Source organism: Triturus cristatus, chromosome 7, assembly GCF_964204655.1.
Source record: "Triturus cristatus chromosome 7, aTriCri1.1, whole genome shotgun sequence".
Taxonomy (NCBI): Eukaryota; Metazoa; Chordata; class Amphibia; order Caudata; family Salamandridae; genus Triturus; species Triturus cristatus.
This window is the reverse complement of record NC_140590.1, coordinates 147,685,174-147,711,642: the sequence shown is the minus strand read 5'-3', so window position 1 is coordinate 147,711,642 and position 26,469 is coordinate 147,685,174. Positions and strand designations below refer to the sequence as shown.

The 26,469-nt window shown below is 47.5% G+C and overlaps 1 protein-coding gene across 7 annotated transcripts in view; it reads right to left on the bottom strand.

The window, feature by feature from the left end:
* LOC146809067 (sialoadhesin-like) overlaps nt 1-26,469 on the bottom strand; it is a 514,967-nt gene that overhangs the window by 19,168 nt on the left and 469,330 nt on the right. For all 7 annotated transcript variants that reach the window (XM_085614289.1, XM_085614287.1, XM_085614291.1 and 4 more), the window contains one exon: nt 4,246-4,306. In XM_085614289.1, the coding sequence (XP_085470415.1) occupies nt 4,246-4,306 (61 nt within the window). The remainder of the gene's footprint in view (nt 1-4,245; nt 4,307-26,469) is intronic.

Sequence of the window (26,469 nt, the reverse complement as noted above, 5' to 3'; positions counted from 1 at the left end):
GGATCTGTGCATAAACACCACAGAATATATGCGCAGCCGAACAGGAGAAAGGCACACATTGTTCTAATGCAGGAGACACACCTTACCAACTCAGAAGCTATTAAACTATGCAAAAAATGGAGAGAGCAAGTGCTTCACACACCATACTCTGCATTTGCAAGAGGGCCCGCCCTGTGGATCAGGAATGGCATGCCCTTTCTTGCTTTAGATCCGTGAATAGACGTTAATGGCAGATATGCTCTTGTCCACGGCACACTTGATGGCATTCATATAGTATTAGGCAGCATAAATGCCGTGAACTATGAGCAAGACAAATTCTTGGGTGTCCTAAATACAGTGCTAACGGACTGGGTCAGTTATCCCTGGATATTAGGGGGAATTACAATTCAGTCTTGCATATAGGCCTTGACCGCTCCCATCCCCCACTGAAGGGGATGGGCGCAAGAAGCAAGCGGCTGCCCTCCAGGCTGGGCAGAAGGTTGGTCACTGATCGATGCATGGCGCATCAAAAATGCAAACTGTTGTGAATACTCTCCCACTCACGTGCTTCACACGTGAATTGATACGGTGTTCTGCTCTCCATCCCTTATCGCTCAAATAACACACCACATACTTAGGGAAAATGCTATCGGAACAGAACACTCTAGAGAATATGATCTCCTGGGGGAAGATCCCACTCCAATCCCAACTTGGATGCTCCGCCCACAATTGATGGGGGACTGTTTCTTGATACTCTGGCCGCAACTATTTCTAACTATTTCTCTGCAAACACAGACATGACGTCCTCTTTCCAAAGGGAATGACAGGATTTAAGACCATTGTAAGAGGGGTTGCCATTTGTACAACAGTGGGAGACAGACAAATGCTTAGCAAAGAGTTACGATATGTGGAAGATAAACTGGGCAAGTGAGAGCAGATGGCAGTCTCCGACCCCACAAGGGAGGCAGCCCTACAAGAAGCACGTATTACATACGCAGAAATGCTAGTGTGGCTGATGATCATAGATTTCAAATCATGACACAAAGTCAACATGCAGAAGCCGATAGATCGGGCACTTTCCTGCCAGAATCTTATGTGATGAGCCATCACCCACCCCAATGCATGAGATTATCACGCCTGAGGGCACAACAGCGAACACGCAATTGGATAAAAATCTTGCGTTCAGGACTTACTTTAAAAAATGTAAGAGGCCCCAGAGGACTTGGGCGAGGTAACAATAGATGCATTTTTGGACAATCTCGACTTCCCCCAGTTTTCACAAGCAAACCAACGAGACCCAGCGGTTCCCATTTCCAAAACAGAGATCAAGGCAGCGATCAAGGCTCTTCCACGCAACAAAACCCCGGGACTGGATGGACTCCCATTAGAATTTTATGACACTTTCTCGGCTGCTCTGGTCCCCCACCTAGAGCGCATCTACCAGTCAGTGTTGGACGTTGGGTGCCTTTCCCCTACCACAATGCAAGCGCTGGTTACTTCCCTTCCCAAGCCCGGCAGGGAATTAACTGATCTTTCTGGGTACCGACCACTCTCACTCCGGAATACAGAATACAAAATCTTAAGTAAAATACTGTCTAGTCGCCTACTCCCCTATCTGCCACAGCTCATACATATTGATCAGTGCGGCTTTGTACATGGCTGTGACAACTCTCTCAATATTAGGTCTCTCTATTATGTGCGGACTGCCACAACATCGGACTATCCAGGGGCGGGGTGCATCTCATTAGACTTAAGGCAAGCTTTTGACACCCTTAGCAGGAACTACATGCTGACAACACTCACAGAATTTGGAATCCCTCCGGCACATATGCGCTGGGTCAAACTGTTATACAGGACACCCACAGCAAAAGCCCCTACAGGAGTACACATCTTACAGCCTTACCCAGTTAGCCATGGTACGTGTCAAAGCTATATGCTCCCACCACTCTTATTCGTATTAGCACTTGAGCCCTTAGCTATCAAACTCCTGAAAGACGCAATGAGACATGATATCCGTGTTGTCAACACCACACATACCCTCTCCTTATATGCCAATGACATTATCCTCTACATACAAATATACAGGGGTCCACAGGAATTGTTGGATGGCAATCTCTTATGGGAAGTCAAGGCACTCAAACCCAAATAACCTTTTGGACGTCAATACCAGTCTCGGTGGCGGGTAGAATTGCCATTACCAAAATGGTCACACTTCTGAGAGTGCTTTGCTACTTTATTAACCTACCAATAGTGATCCCCACTGCTACCTTTAAAACTCTGAATACACTCTTGCTGGAATTATTATGGGGGAAGGGCCGCAGGAGGTTGGGGCTCTCGAACCTGCAGCTGGGAACAGACAAAGGGGGCATGGGTGTCCCAGATTTCCGGACATACTGTTACGCAAGCCAATTGCAGTGGTTGGCAGACTGGATTGCTGGTCATGACCTCCATGAGATAGGGCTTACGCCGCAGGTGTTGGCCCGCGGCACCCTTCATACTCTATTGCTGCCCAAGGGTCGGGTCCACACCCACTGTCCCTTTACTATTGAAAGTGGCCCTTACCTACTGGAGGCGAACGTTACAATACACTAATCGGTAACTCCCCTATGCCCTCAACATTCCACTGGTAGGGATTCCCACAGGGGTAATCACTGCCCGAGAAATCTCCAGGTGGGAAAGGGAAGGAGTGAACACTGTGGGGATGCTATTCAGAGAAAGTATGTTACTAGACCACGAGAACTTCGCCAGGGAACAGGTTGTTCCATGATCCCTCTATATTCTGCATGCAAGCCTTAGTAAATACATCAATAAGCATTGGACACTAGATAATATAGAGCCCCCCACACACAAGCTAGTGCATACACAATACTTTATGGGTAATGGACGTCACCTGACTCGATGGTTGTATAGGGGTATTCCCTCCCATGCAGCAACCTCCTTAGCGGCACTTAGAGCAAAGTGGAATGCTGCCATTGAGAGGGAATTGTCAAACAAAGAATGGGATTCCCCAAGAAGGTGTCCCACAATGCTAAATTTAAATTCATACAGTACATGGTGTTATATAGGGCTTATCTTACATTGCACTGACTAAATAAAATGTACCGGGAAGCGACGGACCAATGCCCACGATATCTTGCACACAACGCTGGTCTCCTACACATGCTGTGGGCCTGCAAGCACCTGTCCACCTTCTGGGCCACTATTATAAGGGTCTTAGGAACGGTAATGGGAACAGCTGTCGGGCATAAGGTGGCATATTGTGTATTGGGTCTGCGGTGCTGCCATAAGAAGCAGAAAGTACAAGTCTGCTTCGCTAGTCTGGCCTGGCTGATCACAAAACGATCAATTACCATGAGAAGGAAGTCTGCTGTGCCCCTCACGGCACTTAGTTGGCATGGGGAGGTGGTCAGATGGGGGAGAGCCAATAGTACGGCGACAAAGCGGGAAGAAAGTAGGGGCTTACGGAAGACACTGATGTCACTAGATTGGAATTCAATGCTAGAACTATTCATAGCCACGGAACCCCCACCAATATGACACGCTGTGGGCCACAACCACATAAATCATACTAAGCTGTATGTGCAGTACTGGAGCTCCCCTGGATGCGCACCTGCACGAAAGCAGCAAGAATACACCTACACTATAGCAGAACCGTACTTCATACTTATATATGAGTGGACAGGAGTGAGTCAGGTAGTTGGGGGGGTAAGGGCATTGGGACATGGGGAGATGGTTGGGGAATGTTGTTTTGACATGCAGATTGATACCATGTGCCACTCTGTTAGCAGTGCTATTGTGATAACTTTACATTTAATCACGGATTCCATTGTGGATACATATACTGTTTGATATGCAATGTATTGCTGTTTCTTCATTTTGGGACTAATGATATTCACCTAAAGGCAGTATAAACCTGTCATGATGTTATTAACAAAAACCAATAAAGTATGATAAAAAAAAAAGAAGAACCCTGAACAGAGATGGCTATAGAGTCCTGGTTGATGGCCTATAACCCAGGAGGGGTAGCAGGCATATGTAACTAAGTTCTGATAGTAACAACTATAATAATAATAACAATAACGAAAACAGATTATTACTATTATTATTACTACTATGATTAACAGTATTATTTTTATTATTATTGTTATTATTATTATGAAGGAGAAGAACATATCATTACATTCAATGTTCATAAGAAATAAGGAATCCTCAATGATAACCAACTTCCTGGGTTTACATCACGTTACTAGATTCTGAATCACTCACCTTGTGATGCGACAACTGCATCAATTGATTAGAACTGTTCACATTTTTCTTCTTCTTGTTACTGGAAGGGAAAATCATTGATATAAATGGTACTTCCACAATAATATTTACATCAAACACAGATATTGGAAAATTACATGTTTTCTAACTATTTTAGCTCTTTGAAACTATTGTTGATCTTCTAGTATTTTCTATAGGGGTGCTTGAGAAGGAATTATTTTTATAATGCATTTATTTATCTATAGTGTTTTATAAAATGCAAACATGACCATCAGGGTATCAGAGTGCTATACAAGGAGACCTGATGAGGGTTGTGTTACAGTAAAGACAGTTGTCACTTAAGATACGCTGTACATAGAATTTGAAGAGTAAGGTTTATCTAATCGTATACAATATCTAATGGGAAGTGGTTTATTAGTAGAGATAATTAGGGACCTACCACTACAAATAAGGCCACAAACACAACAAATCTTTCAGTCAAGGTCTCAATAAAGTAATCCATTGCTCAACCATTGGTAGCTAGCAATGAGCAGGTAGGCTTATCTTAAGGCGAGGAGTGTAAAGCATATAAAAACACCAATACATTAAATACGTAAGATACAATACACAATACAAATCTAATGCCAATTCATAAAAATAGGATATATGTTTATGACTAAAAGGACACCAAAATGACAAAAATCCAATGTAGGGAACCAGATATATGATTTTTTAAAGATCAAAAGTAAAACTAGCGCTTAGAAGCAAATATCGCTCAAAGGGTTAACAAAGGTTACAATGGACCACGACAAAGTCCAGAGTTCAGGCCCCCCATGATGTAGCACTTTTACACTTACTACCAGAAGTGGAAATTGGTCCATTGCAGTTGCCAAGGGTTCATATACTGGTTTGCCTCTTGGGGACTACAACTACCACAATGCACCTACTCAACCTAGTGAGCATTTTACAAAAGTTGCTCCAAGCATTCTCCAAACTTTTGGAACATATGCCTGAAGTGCCTCTTGTGGGTTCAAAATGTCAAAAACAGCAATCCAAGAGTCTAGAATCTCTGGAATGGCCCTTGGGATGTTGACTACAATTCCCACAATGCACCTGGCCAAATCCTAAAAATAGTCCACTGGACGCGCTCCAGGATGGGGGCCTCTTGGTGGAGAAGATGCTAGTGGGCTCTGTTACCCTGTATATTTTCCAGGAGTCCACTCCTTAACCTTTGTGAACCAGGCAAAGTCCTCATAGCTCCGTTACCAGATTGTATAGCAGTTGCAGTCCTTCAGAGGGGAGTCCTTTGGGTGCAGATCAGGGTTCTAGTAGGGCAGTCATTCTTCTCCGTGTTGCTTCAGGCAGTAGATTTGAGTTGCTTGTCAACTCTTCCATATTTATTCAGTGTTCCTGGGAATCAAGCATGGGGACACCCCTGACCAATGGAATGCAGGGTGCCACCATCAGGTATGACCACTTCCTCCAAAATCAAAAATGGAGAAACTCTCTCCTGGAGAATTACATCTGGATAAGCCAAGCCACTGGTGTGGCTATGATGCTCTAATACTCCCCTTCCGGCCCTTCACTAATCTAATTACAGGGTCTCTTGTGTGGCTGGGAGTGCAGTATGTGAGGGTGAGCCTGCGCTGCCCTAATTGACAGTCTCCCTTTGAAGACGATTTTGGCCACTGCACCCCCATCCTGCCTTCTTCTGGAGCTGCAGTTCTCCCTCCACAGTTAATCTTTTGTCTCTCTAGCAGGCCCCTTCACACCTCATTCAGACAAGTTGGCTTCGCCTGGCAGAGGCTGGCCAGTGAGATGAGGGCAGCTGGAAGTCCGGATATTGGCTGACAGAGAATAAAGTTCTGCAACATCTTTTCTGTACTTGTTATTATATATCTAACCGTGTCAAGTTCTTAAATCCGTAGGGATACCATCGATTATAAGTTGGGGGAAGTTTATTAGTGGGCAGACATATATGCCAAACGTAGGCAGAATAACCCATATACCCAGAATACTGAGACCACTTCCTCGGACAGTGACAGTACAAGCCTCCCAAAAAATGTAGAGAAACCCTCTACATCAACAACAGGAGCAAGTACATCAACAACTACAGCGGTGCCTTTTTTAGAATCAGGCCACCCCGATCGGGACGACCCAGGAGGGCAAAAAGAAAAAGACAAAAAACATCCACAAACCCGCATGGTAACGGCAAAGTGGGACAAAGGCAGGAAGAGTCCACAAACAACCTAGTTATTAACATTTCTGACTATAACCTCAGTGAGATTGAACTGAAGACATTACAAAAGGGAACTTCATTTGTGCCGACTACTCGACTCGCACCAACAGTTTAGAATTAAACATTAGTATTTTTAAACTGATGAGAAAGCTTAGATTACGTCACTTCTTTGAGAATGTCATAACTGAACTCACCAATATACAAGAAGATTTACTGAAAGGTTTAAAAGTGAAAAGCACATATATGGCCCCGGTGAGCCTCAAGAACTTGGACATCTTTGAGCTACTGGTCAAACAGGATATGTCAAAACAACATTTTCAAAATCCACCTAAACATAAAAATCTTACTGCTAAAGAAATGGGTATATTGAAATCCATAGCACAAAAGACCGACATAATTTGTCAGAAAGCCAACAAAGGGGGAGCCTTAGTCATCATGAACACCAGTTACTACAATATGCAGGTACAAGACATGGAAACCTACATGAAACTTGACCTGAACCCCACAGAACAATTCAAGGAAGTTCTATAAAATATTGTGAATAAAGCTTATAATGAAGGTACCATCAACGAGAAGGTTAAAAGATATCTTATACAAACAAACCCCAGTAGCCCGACCCTGTACATGGTACTTAAAATACATAAGCATCCGGTTAAACCTCCATGCAGGCATAGTGTCGACCCAAGGAAGTTTACATGAACCGGTGGGCAAATTCTTAGACAGCAATTTGCAACTGAGTGTCACATCAATGAGAACCTTCATAAGAGACACCACAGATTTTAGGGATAAGTTACACCAAGTCCAAATCATGGAAGATGAAGAGATACTTGTATGTACCATAGATGTTAAATCTTTATACACGTCCATTCCACACCAACTTGGAATAGAGGCGGTGGAACATGCATTATTGCACACAGAATATGAAGAGAGGTTAAAAGTATTCCAAATGGAGCTTTTACAGTTCACTCTATATCACAGCTATTTCAAATGGCAGGATTCCTGGTATCAACAAAAGAGCGGTACTTCCATGGGCAATTGTGCTGCGCCATCATATGCAAACATCTTCATGAATCGTTTTGAAGAAGATAGCATCTTATCTGAACCAACATGGAAAAGACATTTAAAATTGTTTTTAAGGTTCATTGATGACATATTCATACTATGGAAAGGCGCAACTACAACACTGCAAGACCAACTTAATAAACTCAACTAGATTGATCAATGAATCCAATTCACATATGAGCTACAGCAACACACAATAATATTTTTGGATGTAAAAATCACCAAAACACCCACAGGATTTGACACAGATTTATTTAGAAAGGAAACTGATAGAAATAACATTCTCCTCTTTGGAAGCTTTCATCCTCAGCCTCTCAAACAACATCTACCATATTCACAATTGTTGAGAGTAAAGATAATTGTGACTAATCCAGAGAGAATAGAGGAACAAACTAACAATATGTTACACAGATTCAAAGCGCGCGGATATCCTGACCATGTAATGACTGAAGCCAAAAACCGAAGTTCATTAAAAACCAGAGAAGCATTACAAACACCCTGTAGGGAGCAAACCAAGGAGCATACCACAGTGGTTTCAAGATATTCTATGATAAGCGTTGCTTATAAAAAAATCATACACAAACATTGGTCCATCCTGAGACTTGAACAAGACTTCAACCATATCTTTGACGAAGAACCCATTTTCGCACATAGTAGGAGTAAAAATGTGGGAGAAATCATAAAAAGCACAAACTATTTTCCTACCCAAACCACATATAAAGGCAATATTCCCATTTGGAACTGCAACAATTGTAACAATTTGATTAGGGGAGGTCTTGCGCCTGACCCAAGACCACCTCTCCTTCAGGAAGAAGCTGAAGACCTGGCTGTTCGAGCAGTAGCGGCACCCCCCCACCCCCAGCGCCTTGAGACCCTACGGGTATGTAGTGCGCTCTATAAATGTCATTGATTGATTGATTGATTGATTGATCACCCACCCAATGAAAGGACACAAAATCAAATTAAGGGTGAACGCCACCTGCGACACTTCTAACATGGTATATATGCTAAAATGTCTGTGTGGAAAACCCTACATTGGGCATACAGAAAGGAAAATTAAGACACGCCTGAACGAACATAAAAGCAACATAAGGGTTAAACAAATCAAATCCACAGTCGTACAACATTTTGTTGAAGCAGGCCACAATATTAGCCAAATACAATTTTGTGTCTCGGAAGTCATAGACAAACAGGAAGGAAGAGACAACCACAACTTCTTATTGCAACATGAAAATTACTGGATCAGTCCCCTGAGTTCCCTGAAACCTAACGGGATGAACAAACGTATGGAATTCCAGTGTTACTTATAAGCCCGCCTGATCAGACTGTATTTTCCACTACAAGCACGTTTTCACTTCCATTGAGTGACATCATAGTCGTTGTTTAATACGTTTTATGCAGTCATGTATCTTATTGTTCCAACCACCTGACTTAGTACTGTGTACTACGGGCCTAATACGCTATTTGAATTTTTAACATGGTATGATTTATGTTTCAACATGGCATGATGCATTATTGATATTCCGATTTTAGTGTTGTATTGGCTAACATCGTCACTACCAGTACTTACTAGCACTTGTGTGATCGTATAATTATTTACAAGTCTTACACACCATTTTATTTTTCAACATGGTACGCCTCATTATTGATACTCTGACTTTAGCGGTGTATTGGCAAAAACCGTCATCATCAGTACTTATTTGCACTGGTTTATTCACACAACTTTATTCACAAGCTTTAAGACACATAGTGCGCTTTCTATGCGCACTTCACTTTATGTTGATTTAAACCGCACATCCGGGCCGGCCACATTAACTAATCTCACCGTGGACAACGGCGTCCGAATCATTGTGACTAAATCAGCTCTTTTGAACAACCAAAGCGGTAAGCGAAACTAACGGTCCCTTCCATGGGCGCAAACTTGTTAAACATTAGAATAGCGACACAATACACCTATTAAATCGTAGATTCACGTTCAGTATTCCGCAATTTGTTTCCGCATGTTAGTGTTTGTGTATGATATCACTTGTGCACGACACGCTTTATGAGATGCCTTTAAACTCACTCAGGATTCACGAAGAACATACTTCATCATTTCGCGCGAATTTTATAATAGCACTGGCACGTTTATTCACCCCGATATCGAGCACGATTTTTAAAACTCGAGTTTCAGGATCTTCATGCATATCAGTGCAAATAATCACGCGCACCCTAGATGCACAGTATGGATCACCATTAACAGAGTCACCCGTGAATGCCTCTGATGTCACTCATAACCACAATTGCTTACATTGATATAACCATTAGGTATTCTTCTGTATGACGTAGATCTAAAGTAGAACATTTAATTTACAGATAATCCCCAGACAAAGTGCATTAAATCTACTGGGCCTCTACACCTACATGCCCTATCACATACTACGGACTCAAAGGTAGGTTGTCAGTATCAATTGTAATTATGCCTGATTACTGTAAAATCTAGTAGTCAAAATGGGGGCAAAAAGTGGAGGGACACTGCAAACAGATCCTAGTTTCTCAAACAACCCCCTCCCCCAACCCTAGCAACAGCCCAGGAGACTCATCCCAACCCTGGGAGAGTATCCCTGGTCCGTTGGGTGAGAAAGAAAGTAAAGAAACCAGGTGGTAAAATTGCAGGACCTACTCTGCCTTACGTCCTCCTGCCAAGGCCACATCCTCTGGGAAGAGGACCCATCTCTACAGTAGCAGGACACATTTTAAACTAAAACCTCATCCCAGCTGTTTCATTTTCTTCCTCCCTTTTTAGTTTGGATAGTGAGGTGCCCACCTCTCTATGCCTAATCTTGCTAGGGCAAAACCTAGCTTATCCACAGAGGTTAACCAACACTGGAGCAACCCCACCATGACCAACAGGGTCAGAGGGCCTAAATTACTGTTTTCAACGGGGTCTGCCTTCCATGTCCAGTATGCTGCTGCCATGAACATCAGCACCCAGCAGAGGCTACTGACAGCTGTCAGAATCCAAAACCACACCCTACATTCTCTACTGATAGGTGACTGAGCTGCCTTATGGCCAGCTGTGGGTTCCGGGAACCTCTCTTGCTGTTTAGAGTGGGGGGGGGGGCCTAACACATCCTTTGGCAGACACCTTTTTTCCACTCTCCCGTTTGCCAAGGCAGGGACAGGACCCTGCTACCTTACAGCTGCCAGACTTGTAGTCAGGTGAAGCCTCACAAGTGACAACTTTGGGTTTCTTCCTTACTGGGACAGAAGACCCTTGGCTCACTGGAACTCTCTTTAAGAGTGGTGTACCTTACCTCTTCTTTTTCTCTTTCCTTTTGGACCCCGAATCCTAACTGTCCAGACCGGCTCCCCTGGAACTTTGGATTGGGAGGTGCCCTGGGAGAATGCCCCACTTGGGATCAGACCAACCCCTGGGAGGTCATTGCCCAGGAGATAATCTAAGGGGAAGTCTGGACAGACTACCACTTTATTCCAGCTAAGGGTACCCTCCTATTCTATGGGCACCATGGCTACAGGTTTAGTTGTGACCTCACTCAGGGTTACCCTTCTTGTCTCTCCTGGCACATACATGTCTGAGGACACTAACATGTCACTCACTATATTGCGACTGGCACATGTGTCTTACAGGCCAATGGCAGGGATTTCATTCACCTGAATGGAGTGGAAGTGTCTAGTCCCACCCTCAAGGGATAACCAGCTTACCATTGTCTCCTAACAAACTGCTAAGAGGATCTCCTCATCTTAGGAGTACTCCTCTAAGGCTACACTGGACAGCCCATTGCTAACTACCTTCTTGGAACAGGTGGTTTCAGCAGGGGTGGCCGGCATGACTCGTGGGTGGTAGAGCGGGCGCGGGGGGTGAGGGGGCACAGTGGGGGGTGCAGAGTTGCGCAATGGAAAAGAAAATTAATCACTTACCTTGCTGCCGGGTCCCACATCCCTGCTCCTTTATCCTGCTCTCCACGTGCGACAGGAAGCCAGGAAGAACAGCCAGGCTCCCCTGACAAATCACAACACTGCAATGCAGCGTTGTGATTGGTAAGGACCCAGGCTCCCCTAACCAATCACAACAACGTGCGTTGTGATTGGTTTTGAGCGTCCTGGTTCGACACTCAACCAGGGAATGGGGGCCTGTGCTTATTCTCCACACAGGTTGTAATGCAGCCTGCATGGAGAAGGGGGAAAGTGTGCATGACTGGTTTGGGCATCCCGAGAGGGCCGAGCAAGCAGTCATTGTGCACTAAGGAGTGGGCAAACCACTCCTGTCCTGCTCCGTGAGTGGAGCAGCCCCGCCTATCCACAAAGAAAACATAAAATGATACTAACCCAAAGTTATTATCCTTTTATATTTCCTTTCCTTTACACTGCTCAAAGACAGTGAGGCGGCGCTCCTCCGCCATAGCGGAGGAGCCGCCACTGGGTTTCACCCCTCGAAGTGGCCTGACTGCTGAAAGTCAAAGCACACCCTGTTGTCCAAGTCCTTTTTTCAGCCCTGAGTCCCCGTGCCCTGGTTTATTAGAGTAAGGATGGGGGTCTACTCTTCTCCTTCCTAGAGTTCTGGGGTGCTAAGAGAGTCCCTGTGGCGGGCTTACCACCTCCCTCTTTTGACTTTTGTGGGCCTAACATCACTTTCTGGAGTCTTCCCCCTGGTGCTGATTGCAAACCCGGGTTCTCAGCTGTATCCTTCAGTTCCCTGGGCCCAGACAGCTTAGAGTCCAATAGATACTGGTGTAAGTTCTCTTGTACACAATGAGTCAGGATGTGCTCCTTAAATATTAGGTTGTACAACCCCTCATAAGTACTCACCTGGTTACCTTGAATCCAGCGCTCTAGTGCCTTCACTGAGATATCTACAAAGTCCGCCCAGGACTGTGTGTTTACTTTCTGGGTGTCCCTGAACCTCGCCCTGTACTGCTCAGGTGTAAGACCAAATTTCCTCACTAGACATTTCCTTATGTGTGGGTAGGATTTTCCTCATCCCCCTCTAGAGTTAGGAGCCTAACCCTAACAGCTACTGGGATCAACTCCCACAGGAGTAAATCCCAATATTTAGAGTGGACCCATCTCACCCCAAGGACCACTTCAAATGCAGTCAGACATGTTTCAGTGTCGCCCCCCCTACATACATGGGAACTATTCCTTTGGGAAACCTGAGAGCAAACTGGCCACACCTGGCCATCGCAGCATCATCTTTCTGGTCTCTGCCACAATTTCTTCTCTCTTGATCCCTTTGCCCACTTCTTCTCAGCTAGGGGCAACTTCCACTCATTCCAGAGCTACGGAAGCTAACCGAGCCTGCAGCTGTCTCTCCTCAAAGGACAACTCTGGTTCTGGTGGGCGTGTGCCTCGCCATCTCTCCTAACTGGATGTACGCACCTAGTATTGGAAGTACTGGATATCTTATTCTCATCTCCCTTCTCTAGGAGGTCGTTGGTGGCTCACACACCCCTTGAATCTCTGGAGTTGCCTGTGCCCAGACCTTAACGGACCTAATCAACTCTGCCTTCCTGATCTTGTTGCCATGAGGTAGCCCCCTGCACCTACAGTGAAGCCTAAGCTCTGCCACGGTCAGTTTGTTCAGGTTAGCCAGATCTAGCTTAATGTTATCCCTAGTTTCGAGTAACAAAAACCATACAAATCAGAAATAGAAAAAAAATCAAAAAATCAAAAAGATGAATTAAAAATCTGTTTAGGCCAAATTTCAAAAGCATAAATGTTATTCTACGTCAATTTAAAGGATTTTTAAAGATCTTAACTTAATTTACTGAATGGTGTTCTTTAAGCACAATTACATATCCTCACTACTGAACACCAAATGTTGGAAAGTGGTTTATTAGTAGTAGTAATCAATATATTATTCCCTTGCTCAACCCTTGGTAGCTGACAACATGCAGTCAGACTTCACTCAGGAGACTGGATTGTAAAGTATTTAAAAACACCAATACATTAAATAAGTAAAACATAACACTCAATTAAAATCCAACACATTTTTTTTAAAAAGGTTGTATTTGTAAGATTAAAGTGACACCAAAATAATAAAAAATCAATGTAGGGTACAAGAGATACTAACCGTTAAAGATTAAAAGTAAAAATAGAAATTTGAAGGAAATAGTGCTCAAGGGATTGAGAAAGGTCTTCCTGGTCCGGGACAAAGTCCAGATTTAAGGCCACCCACGATGTAATACTTTTACAATTACTTCCAGAAGTGTTTCTTGATACAGGAAAACGGTCCACACACCAGCCTAGGGTTCAGATGCTATGGTTTGCCTCTTGGGGTCTACAACTCTCAAAATGTGCCTAATCAATTGATAAAGTTTTTTTTTTTTACAAAAGTTGCTCTAAATGTCTCCAAACTTCTGGAACTTCTTCCTGAAGTTCCTCTTGTCAGTTAAAAGTGTCCAAATCACAAATCTACTGGTCGAGAAGCTCTGAGATGACCCTTTGGGTGTTTGGACAACAATTCCCACAATGCACCTTGCAAAATCCTTAAAAGTCCACTGGACGCAATCCAGGATGGAGACATCTTGGCAGAGATGCCACCGGTGGGCTCTGGTAACCTGTAGCTTTCAGGGAATCCACTCCTTAATGCTTGTGAAGCCAGGCAAAGTCCTTTGGACTCTAGTACCAGATTGTGCAGCAGATAGTCCTTCAGAGTGCAGTCCGCTGGATGCAGATTAGGGTTCCAAGAGGGCAGTCTTTCTTCTCCTTGTTGTTTTAGGCAGTAGATCGGAGTTGCTTGGCAATACTCCTATATTTAGTTAGTGTTCCTGGTCATTAAGCAGAGGGGACCACTGACCAATAGGATGCAGAGTGCCACCGTCATGTATGACCACTTCCTCCAAAGTCTGACATATTCTTGCCCCAGAATGCACAATTTTTCAAAAATCTAAAATAGAGAAACTCTCTCCTGAAGGGTTAGATCTAACTGAACCAACCTACTGGTGTGGCTAAGGTTCTCTAACACTCCCCTTCCATGACCTTCACTATTCTAATTACAGGGGGTCCTGTGTGGCTTGGGGTGCAGGATGTGGGGGTGAGCCTGTCCTGTGCTAAAGCATCAGTCTCCCTTTGATGTCCAGTTTGGCCACGCCAACCCTAACCTGCCTTTTCCTTCTGCAGCTGTAGTTCTCCACCCACAGGAAATCCTTTGTGTCTCCAGCAGGCCACTTCAAATCTCATTAAGATAGCTAGGCTGACCAATCAGGAGAGAGCAGCTGTAAGGCTTTATTTTGGCTGACAGACAAGAACATTTTATAACTTATTTTCTGTAATAGTTACTATAAATCTTACAGTGGCAATTTGCTGGCGTTATCATCACTATCATTTTGAGTCTTCGAACGACAATTCTAGCTCATTCCTGTCAATATTTATTCTTAAATTAACTATTCTCATGTTAAATTAGGGAGCTAGTTTTCTGCAGTGGAGGAAAGCTAAATTGGCAGTTTCCCCCTCACCAGGGATTATAAAACATATTTTATAATGTCCTTGTTTATAGTTACAAGGCACCATACCCCTTGGGAAACCTAGGGGAGATCTTAGGGGTGACATATGTAAAAATATGGTAGTTTAAGACTTTGGAAATCCCTTCAATTAAAAAGTCATATTTTGCACATAATTTACCTTTAAAAGCAGCCATCAAGGCAGGGCTGGATTTTAAAATGACATCAGGCACCACAGTAGTGGACACCTAAGTACATTAAATCTACTGGGCTGCTAAACCTACGTGTTCACCCATATACTAGGGGCTTACAGGTAGGTTGTCAGTACCAATAGTAATTATACCTAATTACCATGTACTTTTAATCAGATCACATGCCCTGGATCTGGTTAGCAGAGCCCAGGGCACAATCAGAGCTTGAAAAACAGCATCTAGTCATCAAAATGGGGGCAAAAAGTGGGGGGACATTGCCAACAGGTCCTGGTTTCTCGCAATATCGCATAGAGTAAATGACAGTTTCACCAGAGTTGCAATGTATTGTTTCGAAGTGCAGGCAAAAACAATAGTATATAGTATTGAATCTGGTGAATACCTATCTCAGATGATTTCTCTCATGCTACATGGTTTTCTGGTAGTAAGACTTTACTCCTGAACAGCCTGAATGAGGTAATTGATCTTGATGAGGGTGGAAAGGAGTTTCATGATTCTGGAGCATAATCAACAAAAGGTCTCCTTTTTTTAATCTGGCTGGTTCTAGCATGAGGAATTTAGCAATTCTAGAGATTATTCAGCCCCTGATAACTTGATCCTATTCAGCAAGTTTATTGGACCAGAATTGCATAGAGTTGTGTGTGTTGTACATGTAATCAATCAATCATAGCACTTGTATAGCGCACTACTCACCCGGAAGGGTCTCAATGCGCTTTGGGGGATGGGGTCTGCTACTGCTCGAATAGCTAGGTCTTTAGTTGTCTCCTGAAGGCGAGGTGGTCCTGGGTCCGCCGAAGGTTGATGGGGAGGGAGTTCCATGTCTTGGCTGCCAGGTAGGAGAAGGATCTGCCTCCGGCGGTGGTTCTTCGGATGCGTTGTACGGTGGCGAGGGCAAGGCTGGTGGACCGTAGCTGGCGGGTGGGCGTGTAGGTGGTCAGGCGGTCGTTGAGGTACTTGGGGCCTAGGTCGTGGAGAGACTTGTGTGCGTGGGTGAGGAGCCTGAACGTGATCCTCTTGTTGACGGGGAGCCAGTGCAGGTCCCTCAGGTGGCCGGAGATGTGGCTGCGTCGGGGGATGTTCAGGATGAGTCGGGCGGAGGCGTTCTGGATGAGTTGGAGTCTTTTCTGTAGCTTGGCTGTGGTTCCGGCGTAGAGGGTGTTACCGTAGTCCAGACGGCTGGTGACGAGGGCCTGGGTGACCGTCTTCCTGGTTTCGGTCGGGATCCAACAGAAGATCTTGCGAAGCATGCGGAGGGTGTGGAAGCAAGAGGAGGAGACGGCGTTGACTTGTCTGGTCATCGAGAGGGAGGAGTCCAGGATGAAGCCCAGGTTGCGTGCATGGTCTGTTGGCTTGGGGGCGGTGCCAAGGGCTGGGGGCCACCAGGAGTCGGCCCAGGCGGAGGGTGATGGTCCCAGGATGAGGACTTCCGTCTTGTCTGAGTTCAGTTTCAGGCGGCTGTTCTTCATCCACTCGACGTCTTTCATCCCTTCGTGTAGGCTCGTTCTGGCGGTGGCGGGGTCTCTGGTGAGGGAGAGGATCAGTTGGGTGTCGTCGGCGTAGGAGATGATGTTGAGGTTGTGCTGGCGTGCGATGGCTGCAAGAGGTCTCATGTAGATGTTGAAGAGGGTGGGGCTGAGTGATGATCCTTGTGGGACGCCGCAGATGACTTTGGTGGCCTCGGAACGAAACGGGGGGAGGCGGACTCTCTGTGTTCTGCCAGCGAGGAACGAGGTGATCCACTTCAGTGCCTTCTCTTGGACGCCGGTGTTGCTGAGGCGTTGGACTAGGGTGCGGTGGCAGACAGTGTCGAATGCTGCGGAGAGGTCCAGGAGGATGAGTGCTGCTGTTTCCCCGTTGTCAAGCAGGGCTCGGATGTAGTCGGTGGCTGCGATGAGGGCGGTCTCGGTGCTGTGGTTGGCTCTGAAACCGGACTGCGAGGGGTCGATGGAACCGTTCGTCTCGAGGAAGGCGGCAAGCTGACTGTTGGCGATCTTCTCGATGACTTTGGCAGGAAAAGGGAGGAGCGAGATGGGGCGGAAGTTTGAGATCGGTGGGGTCCGCTGTTGGTTTCTTCAGTAGGGCGCTGAGCTCTGCATGCTTCCAGCTCTCTGGGAAGGTGGCAGTGTTGAAGGAGGTGTTGATGACGTCCCGGATTTGGGGTGCGATGGTGGAGTCGGCCTTGTTGAAGACGTGGTGGGGGCAGGGGTCGGTTGGAGAGCCGGAGTGGATGGTGTTCATCGTGCGGGCTGTGTCTTCAGTGGTCACCGTGGTCCAGGTGGGGTGCGTTGGTTCGGTGGTTGGGTGCGAGGATGGTGCGCCGAAACTGTTGTGGATGTCGGCAATCTTGCGGTGGAAGAACGAGGTGAGGGAGTCGCAGAGATCTTGAGACGGGGTGATGTCGTTGTTGCCGGTGCTGGGGTTGGAGAACTCCTTGACGATGCTGAAGAGTTCCTTGCTGTCATGGGCGTTGTTGTCCAGTCGCTCCTTCAGTGATTTCTTGGTGGTGCGGATGAGCTGGTGGTGCTTGCGGGTGGCGTGTTTGAGGGCGGTCATGTTGTCAGTGGTCTGGTTGAGGAGCCAGGTTTTCTCGAGGGTGCGGCAGGTCTTCTTGGAGTCCTTGAGTTCGTCGGTGAACCAGGGGGCTTTCATGCTTCTGGGTCTGCTGGGAGGGTTCTTCAGTGGTGCGAGGTCGTCTGTGCAGGCAGTCAGCCACTGTGTGAAGTTGCGGGCTGCTTCTTTGGGGTCTGATGTGCTGGCAGGTGGGTTCTGGTTGAGGGCGGTGGTGAGCTGGTCGGCGGTGATCTTGCTCCAGCTCCTGTGAGGAACCTGATGCGGGTGGTGGTGGGTTTTGGTTTTTCTGAAGTCGAAGTGGACGCAGCTGTGGTCGGTCCAGTGGAGTCCGGTGGAGTGGCTGAAGGTGATGTGCTTGCTGGATGAGAAGACGGGATCAAGCATGTGGCCGGTGTAGTGGGTGGGGGTGTTGACCAGTTGCTTGAGTCCGAGGTTGGCGAGGTTGTCCAGCAGGGTGGCGGTGTTGCGGTCCTTGTTGTTCTCCAGGTGGAAGTTGAGGTCCCCTAGGAGGATGTATTCAGCGGAGGGGAGGGCGTGTGGGCTGATGAAGTCCGTGATGTCTTCGCTGAATTGCATGCATGGTCCCGGGGGTCTGTAGATGAGGGTGCCTCTGAGGGTCGTCTTTGGGTCGGTGTGAATCTGGAAGTGGAGGTGTTCGGCGGTGGTGAAGGTGTCGTCGGCGTCGGTCGTGATGCGGATGGTGTTCTTGTGGACGATGGCGATGCCTCCTCCGGTCTGGTTGACGCGGTCCTTCCTGATGATATTGTATCCATCCGGGATGGCGATGGCGATGTCGGGGGCTGAGGAGGCGTTCATCCATGTTTCAGTGAGGAAGGCGATGTCTGGTGATGTTGTGTCGAGGAGGTTCCAGAGTTCCACGGCGTGTCTGTGGACGGAGTAGGTGTTGAGCAGGATGCACTTGAGGTCGCTGCTGGAGTTTGGCTTGGCGGGCGTGGTGCAAGGACGCAGGCAGGTGAATTTGCAGGTAGTACAGGTGAACGGTCCGTGAACGCGTCTCGGGGCAGCCCGGCAGCAGGTGGGGTTCCGGCCGGCGTTGAGTGAGTTGAGGGCCGCGGCGTTGTAGGTCCGTCCAGTGGGTATGCAGCGGCGGGGGCCAGGGGGTCTGGCGCTGGGCGCGGGCCAGGCGCAGACGGGCTTACCTTTGGCGCACCTTCGGCGCTCAATCGGTGCTCCCGCTGCGCGCGTCCGCTGCGTGGTCGCTCTGGGGGCGTCATAAGTAAGGAGCCGGGAGGGAGGGTCAGCTGGTTGGCGGGAGCGGGGCGGCGAATGGGAGGACACGTGGGCGGGGCCGCAGGGAGGCAGCGGCGGGAAAACCAAGATCAGCTGGGCAGCTGGGCAGCGGCAAGCGGGGCAGAAAATGCAGGCAGGAGGCGGCGGAGTCAGCAGGGCAGCGAGCAGGCAATGGCAGCAGCAGGGAGTGGAGCGACAGAGCCCAGGAAGGCTGAGCGGTCACACTCTGTGGGCGACTGCGGTCCCCTTAAGTAAGGAGCCGGGAGGGAGGGTCAGCTGGGTGGCGGGAGCGGGGCGGGGAATGGGAGGACACGTGGGCGGGGCCGTAGGGAGGCAGCGGCGGGAAAAGCAAGATCAGCTGGGCAGCGGCGAGCGGGGCAGAAAATGCAGGCAGGAGGCGGCGGAGTCAGCAGGGCAGCGAGCAGGCAATGGCAGCAGCAGGGAGTGGAGCGACGGAGCCCAGGAAGGCTGAGCGGTCACACTCTGTGGGCGACTGCGGCCCCCTTAAGTAAGGAGCGGGGAGGGAGGGTCAGCTGGGTGGCGGGAGCGGGGCGGCGAATGGGAGGACACGTGGGCGGGGCCGCAGGGAGGCAGCGGCGGGAACAGCAAGATCAGCTGGGCAGCGGCGAGTCGGGCAGAAAATGCAGGCAGGAGGCGGCGGAGTCAGCAGGGCAGCGAGCAGGCAATGGCAGCAGCAGGGAGTGGAGCGACAGAGCCCAGGAAGGCTGAGCGGTCACACTCTGTGGGCGACTGCGGTCCCCTTAAGTAAGGAGCCGGGAGGGAGGGTCAGCTGGGTGGCGGGAGCGGGGCGGCGAATGGGAGGACACGTGGGCGGGGCCGCAGGGAGGCAGCGGCGGGAAAAGCAAGATCAGCTGGGCAGCGGCGAGCGGGGCAGACAATGCAGGCAGGAGGCGGCGGAGTCAGCAGGGCAGCGAGCAGGCAATGGCAGCAGCAGGGAGTGGAGCGACAGAGCCCAGGAAGGCTGAGCGGTCACACTCTGTGGGCGACTGCGGTCCCCTTAAGTAAGGAGCCGGGAGAGAGGGTCAGCTGGGTGGCGGGAGCGGGGCGGCGAATGGGAGGACACATGGGCGGGGCCGCAGGGAGGCAGCGGCGGGAAAAGCAAGATCAGCTGGGCAGCGGCGAGCGGAGCAGAAAATGCAGGCAGGAGGCAGCGGAGTCAGCAGGGCAGCGAGCAGGCAATGGCAGCAGCAGGGAGTGGAGCGACAGAGCCCAGGAAGGCTGAGCGGTCACACTCTGTGGGCGACTGCGGTCCCCTTAAGTAAGGAGCCGGGAGGGAGGGTCAGCTCGGTGACGGGAGCGGGGCGGCGAATGGGAGTTCACGTGGGCATTGCCGCAGGGAGGCAGCGGCGGGAAAAGCAAGATCAGCTGGGCAGCGGCGAGCGGGGCAGAAAATGCAGGCAGGAGGCGGCGGAGTCAGCAGGGTAGCGAGCAGGCAATGGCAGCAGCAGGGAGTGGAGCGACAGAGCCCAGGAAGGCTGAGCGGTCACACTCTGTGGGCGACTGCGGTCCCCTTAAGTAAGGAGCCGGGAGGGAGGGTCAGCTGGGTGGCGGGAGCGGGGCGGCGAATGGGAGGACACGTGGGCGGGGCCGTAGGGAGGCAGCGGCGGGAACAGCAAGATCAGCTGGGCAGCGGCGAGTGGGGCAGAAAATGCAGGCAGGAGGCGGCGGAGTCAGCAGGGCAGCAAGCAGGCAATGGCAGCAGCAGGGAGTGGAGCGACAGAGCCCAGGAAGGCTGAGCGGTCACACTCTGTGGGCGACGGCGGCCCCCTTAAGTAAGGAGCGGGGAGAGAGGGTCAGCTGGGTGGCGGGAGCGGGGCGGCGAATGGGAGGACACGTGGGCAGGGCCGCAGGGAGGCAGCGGCGGGAAAAGCAAGATCAGCTGGGCAGCGGCGAGCGGGGCAGAAAATGCAGGCAGGAGGCGGCGGAGTCAGCAGGGCAGCGAGCAGGCAATGGCAGCAGCAGGGAGTGGAGCGACAGAGCCCAGGAAGGCTGAGCGGTCAGTTGAATCCTTGCTTCGATAGGGAGCCAGTTGAGGGATCTGAGTGAAGGGGAAATATTCTGCTTCTTGGCTGTATCGCATGATATCGGTGGCTTCAGGAATGTGGCGGCATCTTAACCAGTTGCGCACCTCACTGATGTTGAGAATGGGGACCTGTCCAGCACCGTCTGCTGCCCACTAGGATCTGCACCATTCATACCATCTGTAAGCCCCAACAATGTGCTTGCTTCAGGGTTGTAACAGCTATTCTGATGTCATATGCCATCTTTTCCTGCAGCAATTTGAGCCTTTCAAATTCTTGTATACCATTGAGTTGTGCGAAACGCACCCGGGGCCTTCTTCTTTGTTCATTTCAAGTAATAGTAATAATAATAATCTTTATTCGGTTTTTAGCAATGTAAAACCATAAAAGATATCATAGCATACACATGTTCATGATAAAATTTGCTTAAAAATGTGATTAAATATACAGTTAAAAAACAAAAAGTGTACGTAGTTTAGGTAATACGGAAATTGATTCGCTATATTACAAATTGTTTCTGTGCCTCATAATACACTTTAAAAAATTTAGTACATGATACACTGTCCATTCGGAGTCCAAAGTTTGAAGTGCCAGCATGGCTGGACGACATTGTCTGTGGCCCCATTTTTTTAATAAAGGGATTAGCCAGACTTTTCGATGGGTATGGAAGAACTTACAGAACAATACTGTGTGCATGTTGGACTGTTGTGAACGATCATCACATGGGCACAGTTCCATCTGAGTTTTCCAGTTATTTTTTTCGGGAAATGACACTAGTCTAAAAAAGAGGTTCATTCTGAACCTTGTTAGGAGCATCTTTTCATAGGTTGTAAACTCCAGTGTCAAATATGGCTGGATATTCAGGGACTGCTGTGTCATAATTGCGTGGATGACCGATTTTTTCGCACTCAGTGATGCCAGTCTAAGGGATTCCAGGTGGCTCAAGGCAACTAGTTTCAGTTCCTTTTTAGATATTTCCTTCAATTCTTCTGGCGTGTGGTAATAATTTTCTAGACCCAGGTCAGAGAAGAAATGTCTTACATAAGAGAGCCAAGATATTTTGTGGGCATGGTCCAGATCCATGGTGTCGCGTAGGATGATTTTAGTCAAAGTGTTTTTTTCTGATACCCATACTCGCCTCCAAAGCAAAAGAGGTTGGATTTTTATTAAATCTTCAATATATGTGATTCCTAGTTCTATATGTGAGGCGTAGATGGAAGTGCCTCTTGGGGTTGATAAAAGGAACCTCGTGAAGATATTCTCCTCTTTTTGAATGGAGCCGATAGGTGTGTGACCCCAGATCCCTGCACCATATAAAGCGATGGCTTGGCATTTCGCGGCATAAATCTGTAGTAGTTCTACTGGTGGTCTTTTGCCGAGTTTATTGGAGAATTTCATCAGTGCCATAATAGCTCGTTTGAAGAGCTGTCTCCTAGCCTCGACTGCCGCTTTCCAATTCAAGGCATCATCAATCATAATGCCTAGGTAGGGATACTGTGAGGTCTTTTCGACTTTTTGTTGTTTCAGAAAAATGGACTTAGATGTTTTTCTTGATCCGCCGGCTACCATAACGTAAGTTTTTTTGATGTTTATGTGGAGGTCCAGAGCGCCCATGAAGTCTGCGTATTTAGATAGAGATTTCTGCAGTTCAATGGGGGTGCGGGCTAAGATGACTGCATCGTCCGCATAGAGGAGAGCGGGGATCAAGCGACCGTTTGCTCTTGGAAGGTCTCTCCCTCCTCTCAGCATAGTCTTTTCTAGGCCGTTGGTGTACAAAGAGAAGAGGAAGGGGGCAAGGACACAACCTTGCCTCACTCCCCGCTCTACCCTGAATGGTGATGTCAGTTCTCCTTTTGTCCCGTACCTCACTCTCGCCGTGGCTTCACTGTATAGCTCCCTCAGAAAGTCCAAAAGAGGGGGATCTACCCCCATTGCACTCAACAGTGACCAGAGTCTTGCGTGCGAAACACAGTCGAATGCAGAGGACAGATCTACATAAACCATGTAAATTGAGCCAGGTTTTGCATGGGTATATTTTGATATTAACAGACTTAGATTTAGGGCCTGTTCAACAGTTCCGAAGCCCTCCCTGAATCCGAACTGTAAATCTGATAGGATGTTTTTGTCTTCTACCCATTGCTGTAGCTTTTCGAGGAGGACTCTACCAACTAGTTTACCCAGGGAGTCGAGAAGCGAAATTGGTCGGTAACACTTGGTGTCTTGTCGGTCCCCCTTCTTGAAGATTGGGACCATGATTGAGGATGACCATGATTCTAACAGCCCAAGTTTCATTGTTGCTAGGCAGACTCTGGTGAGTATTGGTACCCATAGGTCTGGAAGATGTTTGAATAGGTCGACTGGGACCCCGTCAGGACCTGGAGCTTTCCCACTCTTGCTTAATGATAACGCCGTATTGAAATCCTGCAGCTCGATCTCCAATAAGATTGGGTAAGCTACTGGATTGATATTGAGATGATGTTCTTCACTCGTAGCTGTTAGTTTAAAGATTTTTGAAAAGTGATTCACCCACGAATCCTCATCGATGGCCACATCTATTTTTGGGCCAGTGTGGTCCGTTAGCAGAGGTGATTTGACTATTTTCCAGAATGCCTGGCTGTTTTTCTGGAGTGCACTTTTGTGCAAGGCCTTCCACAAAGATTCTTTCAGTTCTTTTTTCCTTGTGTTTCTGGCGGTGTTATACTCTCGTCGAAGAGATTGGATATTTGTTTTATCTCTGTTTGGGTTTCCGAGAGCTTTTTTCAAATTAGAATGTGCCTTAGTGCAATCTTGATTAAACCAACCTGTGGAACTTAGAGTATTTTGTTTTGGTGTTTTAGTTAAAAGTTTTCTGACTTGCTCTATTATTTTCTTGTAATTTTCCACGATTTGATTCGTCTCTGCATGAAGGTCGAGACAGATCAAGATGTTATCATAGGTAGAGTCTACTAGCTGTTTAGTAAGAATATTGGGGTCCAGTTTTTCCCATTTTATGGTGTATCCGTTGTTTTTCCCCAATTCTATCCTGTTCTGTGCTAAGGTTTTTGCTATGGTTGCCATGTGTGTTCTTGGGTGGTCTGTTTGGAAGTTTATTTGTAGAGCAGAATGATCGCTCAAGTTGTTTTCCAGAATTTTGAAGTTGGTAATTTTATCTTTAAGGCCTTCTGTAATTATTATGTAGTCAACGGTGGTCTTGTGGCCCCTTCCTCTGTAGGTGAATTCTAGTTTATTATTAGATTTTTGGATGGGGTTTACGATTTGCAGATCCAAATCGGCAAGTAATTTGTTCATGGCTGGGCCCACGCTAGAATGGATAAAGTGGACTAAAGGATTCTCGTATTCGTCCACCATTCCACAGATGTCATTTTTGGGGCAGGGATGAAGATTGAAATCTCCACCCCAAATTATGTTGGCGTTTTCGATTTTTTGCTTAGGGTGCCCGTGTTCATTTATTTTTTCTTGTATTAGGGAAAGAACGTTCAGAAAAGTATCATCCGCTAGGTTATTATAGATGTTAATTAATGTGATGAAGAGTTTTTTTCCCTAATTTGAGCGTAAGAATTTGGAAATTGGGCAGGAGGTCTACCTTAATGATCTTCATGTCGGAGATTGTATTTGCTAGGTAGATAGCCAATCCCCCTTTAGGTCTACCTGAAGTACTAGGGAGGGCAGGAGATGTAAATGTTCTATATCCCTCGAAGTGTAGGGGCGTCGTTGACCAGGTTTCTTGTAGGCAGATGATTTGAGCCTCCTTCAAAAAGTCGGCTACAGAACCATCCACTATTTTGTTTCGAAGACCTGCCACATTCCAAAAGATCACGGAAAGATGTAAGGAAGTGTGGTCTAAAGCTATGGTTTTTGTTTGTACAGCGGCTGGAATGAGGATGGATGGAGCCAAGCTTGTCTGTGGGGGCTCCGGGGATTTAGTTATTAGTCAATCGACCATTTCCAGACCACTGAACCGATTCATAGTCGGTATGCCTGACCAATTTAGCCCTTTGGTGGTATCTCTATGATTGACTTCATATGGTTGGTAGGATGGTCGCTCCCATTGCTCCCAATTTCTAGGTCTATTTTGTGGACCCATAATCTGCCATGGAAGTTCTCTTTGCTGGTAGTTCTGATTTACAGGGCGCCAGGGGTTATAGGGGTCACTGTGTCATAGCGGTAGTTTTGAACCAACCACCTCTAACTCCCACGGCTGTGGGATAGGTTTCCGCCAAATGTTATCAGTGTCGTATAAGGTGTTATTGTTACTGAATCTTTTTGGGTAAAAATATGACAGTGGTCTAGTAGCGATCCCCCCTGTGGTGTTATGTTCCCAGGAGCAGATATACTCAGCAATTGTGGGGTCCTCAAAAGTAATTACGACGCAATCTCCCCGAATAGTTTTTTCCCTATGGCCCACCCACGGGGTCCTGCTGACTGATACTATTCTGGCTATACAGGGTGGCGGAACCGGGCGGTTTGTGTTCAGCCAATGCCAAACTTTATTCTTCAGTGACCAGTTTGGTTCCGTCCCCTCAGGTGTAAGTTCCGGGACCCCCGTCAAGACTGCCACATATGGGCATGCCTCAGGTGGCATGTTTAGGGGAGGTCTTTGCTCAATGGTCCCTTTCAGGGGTCCTTTTGTTTTTGGTGGATGCGTGTTTATTGTAGCTAGGTTTTTAGGGGCTGATGTGCCAGTGATTGGGGTATTTACTAGTGGTATAAGTTGGGGGTTAGGTTGTGAGGGAATAATCTGGGGGTTAGGAATTGGGTTTTGTGCAATGAGAGTGTTTGGTACTGTCAAGGATTTTAAAGAGGATTGTTTTTTAGTGCGTGAAAGCGGTAAAGTTGCAAGTTGCTTAGAAGTAGGAAGAGTAATCGTGGGGTTTGGGGCTAGTTTTGGGAGAGCTTGAGAGGGTATAGGTTTGATAGACCCAGAGATTTTTGTTAGTTGTCTCTCGATGTTAGTAAGTCTAATTTCTAGAGGGCGAATATGAGAATTTAGGAGGGAAGCTATTTCTTTAGTTAGTCGTGATAGTTCTCTATCTTTGCCTAGTTGTTGAAGGCTTAAGGTATCTGGTGTAGAGATATCTTGGAGAGCATATGAAGGCTGATGTAATTCTATCACGTTGTTTTTTGGGGGGACAGAGTGATGGGGCAATACAAATAGGTCTGTATCACCAACCAAAACTGTGTTCTCAGTTGATTTGATATTTTCAGTTTGGTTTCGTGTTTTCCTAACATTCCTTTTCTTTATGGCCCCCTCCCGCCTCCCTCTCTTTTGCCTTAATTCTTCAGAGGTTGTATCGGGAAAAATGATTGGGGTTTTTTCTAGGTCGCTTTCTGTGGAGGTTGCACTGAGTTGGGAGGCTGAGAGGTCTACGTTGTTTGGGAGGCTAGGTCTGTTTACAGCTGTGTCCCTTTGAGGTAGCAATGGCTGTATG